This window comes from Nuphar pumila, chromosome 3 (assembly GCF_984573655.1).
Source record: "Nuphar pumila chromosome 3, dmNupPumi1.hap1.1, whole genome shotgun sequence".
Taxonomy (NCBI): domain Eukaryota; kingdom Viridiplantae; phylum Streptophyta; class Magnoliopsida; order Nymphaeales; family Nymphaeaceae; genus Nuphar; species Nuphar pumila.
This window is the reverse complement of record NC_143251.1, coordinates 29,027,507-29,033,506: the sequence shown is the minus strand read 5'-3', so window position 1 is coordinate 29,033,506 and position 6,000 is coordinate 29,027,507. Positions and strand designations below refer to the sequence as shown.

General features: G+C 36.1%; 1 protein-coding gene across 1 annotated transcript; it reads left to right on the top strand.

The window, feature by feature from the left end:
• Positions 1-1,256: 1,256 nt before the first annotated feature.
• Positions 1,257-2,761, top strand: LOC149842440 (histone H1-like). The gene is made up of 2 exons (XM_090001442.1): positions 1,257-1,503; positions 2,164-2,761. The coding sequence occupies exons 1-2, from the start codon at positions 1,345-1,347 to the stop codon at positions 2,611-2,613; spliced, it is 609 nt and encodes a 202-aa protein (XP_089857568.1). The 5' UTR covers positions 1,257-1,344; the 3' UTR covers positions 2,614-2,761.
• Positions 2,762-6,000: the final 3,239 nt, after the last annotated feature.

Sequence of the window (6,000 nt, the reverse complement as noted above, 5' to 3'; positions counted from 1 at the left end):
ATTCTCCTAAGTTGAGACCTCAACAGATGCAGCTGTGTCCTGCTTTGACACCTCCACCATTTGCTCCATCACTGAGTAGCCCACTGTGCCCTTGGCAACTCATCAATGAAGGGGACCCAGGTAGATTGCAGAGTATCAACTCAGGTACTCCACATTGTCCTTCTTCTAATGTCCCATCGGGGTGCTGAAGAGATCATTAAAACCCTCCAATCTTTTATATATATATATATATATATATATATATATATATATATATATATATATATATATATATATATATATATATATATGTGAGTCAGTGAGTGTGTTCGTGTGCGCGTGGTGAACATAAAACTTGGTTAAAAATATATTTTTAGCACAAAATTAATGCTTTAAAATGCAATATATTAAAAATAAGCATTTATTTAGATTATTGTGTTTTAATGACAAAATAATGACCGTCCAAAATATCACATTAAATTCACAGTATTTTCAAAATAAGAAACCGATTTGTGACTATGCTTCATATGTGTGCAATGTTTCAAATAAATCAACGGTGACAAATATTTTTATAAACGCATTCTACAACATCAGACCCCATATTGTCATCCCCACTATTTGATCATGCTCTCTTATAACAAAAAAAAAAAAAAGAATAAAGAAGGTTGAAAACTTGTACATCATTTGTCAATCGTCGCCATCCATAAACTTGCTAGGATCATAAGTACGGATGGGTGAGAATGCAGACGATCAAGATGCATGAGTTTGGACGGTTGGGATTGTTATATGTCACATTATACGAATCTTTTTTTTTTGGTTATGAAAACCAACAAAACAGACACACACACAACCGTCTTAAGTCTTCACAATAGAAAGGCCTAAAAGTGAAGCAAAACCGCAAGAAAATCACCCAAAATTTAGCCTACCAAAATCCTGGCTTTCTTCTCTTTATCACAGATTAAACCCCGCAAGAAAAGACCCACCAGGCTGTCCACTAGAGCCTTGCAAACTCTTCACGGAAGCACAAAGAAGGAGAGAGAGACCCCAAGGAGTCATTAACCAAAGCAAAGAGCCAACCCGATAAACAAAGACAACGGAAACGAGAAATTGGAAAAACAAAGGGATCGGATGGCTGGGATTAATATAGAGGACAATGATTTAGTGGGCGTCCGCGATCTGTGTGAGGAAGGAATCAGCCAATGAGAGGCCTCTTCTATCCTCTTCCCACCTGGCCCCCTCTAGTACTTAAACCCCTTCTCCCGGTCCTTGGAGTCCACAACTAGAAGAATCGGATTTTCGGAATTCTCTCTTCCTCCGAGTCGTCGTCGTCTTCGCTTTCGTCACGTCTCTTTGTTTTGCTTGAGAATGCCTGAGGCAGAAGTTCCGGCCGTGGCCGTCGATTTTCCGGCGGCCGATGCACCGGTGGTAGCCGCGAATCCGGCCAAGGATAAGAAGCCCAAGGTGCCCAAGGAGAAGAAGCCAAGGGAGGCCAAGTCTGCTCCCTCTCACCCTCCGTACTTTCGGGTTTGTGCTGATTCTTTGAGAATGATGAGTTTAAGTCTCTGTGGCTTCTTTTTTATCGTTTTTTGGGTGGATCTTTCGGTGATCTTTCTTCGTTTTGCTTTAGGCGGTGTTGGAACTGGGTTTATTGATATGTGACTTTTCTGGCTACAGGATTTTGTTGATTTCATTTATTTTAACATCCTTTTTTCATCGATGAATAAGAAAATGATCAATAGTTTTTATCGAGCATATTTTCTTTCAAAAGTCTCGAATTTGCTGTGATGTTGCTGAAATTCGGCTTGTTTTGTGATATTTTTGTGCTGTTTCTACGTTTGGTGAGAGTCGGAGCGTGACAGCGATCCCTTTCTTTGTTCATTCGTGGAAAAAATATTCGTCTTTCTTTCGATCGGAACCGTTTGGCCTGTTTTTATCCTCATTTCTTGTTTTTTGATCTCTTCTTCACCGAATTCGCTTGATAATCTAGGGTTTGTTATCGACTCTGCTTTCACTTCTGCGAATGCAAGCACTTCGTCTTCGTCATATTAGGAGACTCTTTTATCGCGATTGAAGATCTGTTTCCCCTCTTTCCGAAATGAATCCAATTTAATTTCATAAGCTTCTTTGAGAAGCTATATTTAGTTGTTCTGACCCTCCGTTTTATCTATTTCTTCTGGCGACCAGATGATCAATGAAGCGATCTCCTCTCTGAGGGAGAAAAACGGGTCGAGCGCCTACGCCATTGCCAAGTACATGGAGTCGAAGCACAAGGACGCCCTCCCTGCCAACTACAAGAAGATTCTCGGCCTGCAGCTCAAGAACGCCGCTGCCAAGGGGAAGCTTATCAAGGTCAAGGCCTCCTTCAAGCTCGCCGTCGTCAATCTACCCAAGAAGGCTCCTCCTACTCCGGCCAAGAAACCGTCCAAGCCCAAGGCCGCTACCAAGCCCAAGACCGCGACCAAGCCCAAGCTGAAGCCCAAGACCGCGACCAAGAAGTCTCTGTTCGTTGCAGCCAAGCCGGCTAAGAAGCCCGCCGCGAAAAAGACCCCCAAGAAGAAGGCCTCCGCTCCGAAACCAAAGTCCATCAGGTCGGGCAAATCTCCGGCCGCTAAGAAGGCGAGGAAGGTTGTCTAATCGCCAGAGAAATTTAGATCTAACAAAAAAACGCATAAAGACTAGGAAAGTTTTTTTTTTTTTGGAAATATCCGGAAATGGTAGTGTTTTGACCAATCCTCCTTGTAAATTCTCTGTTTCTTTTGTGAAGTTGAATCCCACTCTCTTCTTCTATTCCTTGTTAAATGAACGACTGGTAGCAACTTTTCAAGTCCACTGCCTTGCATTTATAGAATGCAAAACAAAGTCTTCAACACCGATGCAAAATCTTGAATTCAGAATATGTCCAATCAGGAAAACTTGACATGAAACAGCCGGCCTCTTGTCCAAAACCATGATGCCTAGCATCACTCATAAGATCAAAGATTTAAATTTATCTTAGACTGAAGTTCAATCATACTCTGCAACGGGGAAACCTCAAGGGAAATGTCCATAAGTTGAAGCAAAGAGCACAATGATACGTTCAATCTGCTCTTGCCTTCGGTTCTATGCTTCACTTGCGAGGACAAACACCTCAAGTAGAATAAGAAAAGCACGGGAAAACCACTGTAGAGATCAATTGCAATCAAGTTCAGTTAATAAAATAGATGTTGGAAAACTTAAGAAGTAATTATATTTCACTCATTACTAAGATACTAAACAATACATCAATTCATTAAAAAAAAAATAAGTAAAATAAAAATAACAAGAAAGCAAATTAATCAAACACGATTAGTCTAATGCCTTTTCATAGGCGCATACAAGTATTATGGACACCCCATCCACATTCTTGTACAATATCCTACTAACCCATTAATTCATTAATATTGGTCAAAGAAAAAACACTCATTTCCATGTTATGACTTTCAACTCTACCACCATCTTCATACGTCCTTATAAAGAGGATGTTACATGTTTCATCAATTCTTATACATTTTTTTTTTCATTCACAATTCTCTGTTAGTCTCCTTTTCAAAACTGACTTTGGATACTAAATCGTTTTGATGAGACCATTAGCTACTTTGATTATTTGTATAATAATGTCACATGTAACTATAAACTTCTTGCTGTTGTACATCTTCTAAAATCTTTTTCATTCATATACAGAGATTGCAATATGCTTTGGAAGGTATGTAACACCAGAACAAAATTTGAAAAACATATCGGCTTGTGCTTTTTTTGTCGTTTACAAAACCAACCAAGTCGCTAATCAATGTAAGTAAAATCAATCAGGTTAAAATTAGAAACTTATTTATACTAGATTCAATAGGTGCAAGATGCTTCAAGATAATGCTTAGAAAGACCGTTTACGAATCTCAATACCAAGCTAACAAAAAACATGATATGTGAACGCCATATAGTTAAATACATTAGCTCACCAGCGAACTATCTTGGCATGTTGTTTTATCATGTGATGACAACTTATATTGGAATAAAATTTTCTTTGCACTTTGACATATTGTGCCTTTTAAGAAGATCTACATATTTTTCTTATAAAATAAAAATACCATTAATTGTTTGATGAATTCGATGTCCAAGAAAGTATTTTTTTCATTCACAATTCTCGTCACTCTCCTTTGCAAAACTGACTTTGGATGTGAAAGCATTTTGACGACACTATTTGCTACTTTGATCATTTGTATAATAATGTTTTAACAATAATTATATCTTCAGCAACAACATTTTGAATGAAATGATAGGGAGAGCTACTTGGTTTTTTCATGAAATTCAAGATTATGTCATTCCTAGACATGTCACAAAAAAACTTTTGTTGTAGAAACTTGAGATTATTGCACATCTTCTAAAATCCTTTTAATCTATATATATAGTTTGACAAGCTGCTGTAAAAATTGCAATATTCTGAAAGACTTATTCTTTGAGATCCATAATATAGCACGTGAACAAAATTTTAAAACATACCAAACTTATGTTTTTCCCGTCATTTACAAAACCAGCTCAATCACGATCAGTAAAACCAACAAGTTAAAATTAGAAACTGATTTATACTAGATTCAATAGTTGCTGGTTGTTTCAAGATAATGCTTTGAAGTGTCTTGCATGAATCTCAATACTAAGCTAACAATAAACATGATATTTGAACGAGATATAATTAAATACATTAACTTACCAACAATGCCTTTAAATAATCTTGGGGTGTTGTTCCATCATTTGATGACAAACTTATCATTCGTGTTCATTAGAGTAAAATTTTCTTTGCAATTTGACATATTGTATCTTTTAAAAAGATCAAGTACATATTTCTCTTAAAAAATAAAAATACTATCAATTGTTTAATAAAGTTGAAATCCAAGAAAACATTTTTTTCATTCACAATTCTCATTTATAGAATAATGTTTCAAAAAGTATATCTTCAACAACAACATTTCGAACGAAGTGATAGCGGATCTCAATGTGCTTGGTTCTTTCATGAGAGCCAGGATTATTTGTCATTGCTAAATATGTCACAATAAACTTTTGTTGCAAAAACTTGAGATTGTTGCACATCTTCTAAAATTCTTCTCATTCATATATAGCTTGACAAACTGATGTAGAAATTGCAATATACTCAGTTTAAGATGCCGATAATGCTCTGGAAGACTATTTGTTTGTGCTCCATGATATAGCACCTTAAAAAAAATTGAAAACATACGAGCTTACGCTTTTCCTGTCGTTTACAAAACCAGCCAAGTCACTATCAGTAAAACCAACCAAGTTAAAATTAGAAACTGATTTATACTAGATTCAATAGTTGCTGGTTGCTTCAAGATAATGCTTCGAAGGATCGTGCATGAATCTCGATACCAAGCTAACAAGAAACATGATATCTGGACAGGATATAGTTAAATACATTAACTCACAAATAATGTCTCTAAAAAATCTTAGCGTGTTTTTCCATCATCATTCAAGTTCATTCGAGTAAAACTATCCTTGCAATTTGACATATTGTGCCTTTTAAGAAGATCAATGACATATTTCTCTTAAAAAATAAAAATATCATTAATTGTTTGATGAATTTGAAGTCCAAGAAAGTAATGCAAGAGTCGTAAATCAGTTATGTCAAAGTTTTGCATCATACTGTTATTGAATTTTTCGAAGAGAAGATTTGAAGAACCAGTGTATATAATATCGTTCACATAAACATAAACAATGAGAACATCATTACCTTCTATTTTGACATATAATGTAGACTTATGTTCACTTTGACGGAAATCATTTTGTTGAAAATATGAGTCAAGTTTCTCATACCACGCTCTTGGTGCTTGCTTAAGACCATAAAATGCTTTCTTTAACTTATAAACTTTTTTCTCTTTTCCATCAACAATAAATCTTTGTGGTTGCTCAACATACGCATCTTCTTTTAAAAAACCATTTGAGAAGGCCAACTTGACATCTAAGTTAAAAAACTTATGATTTCATATGAGTTGCTAA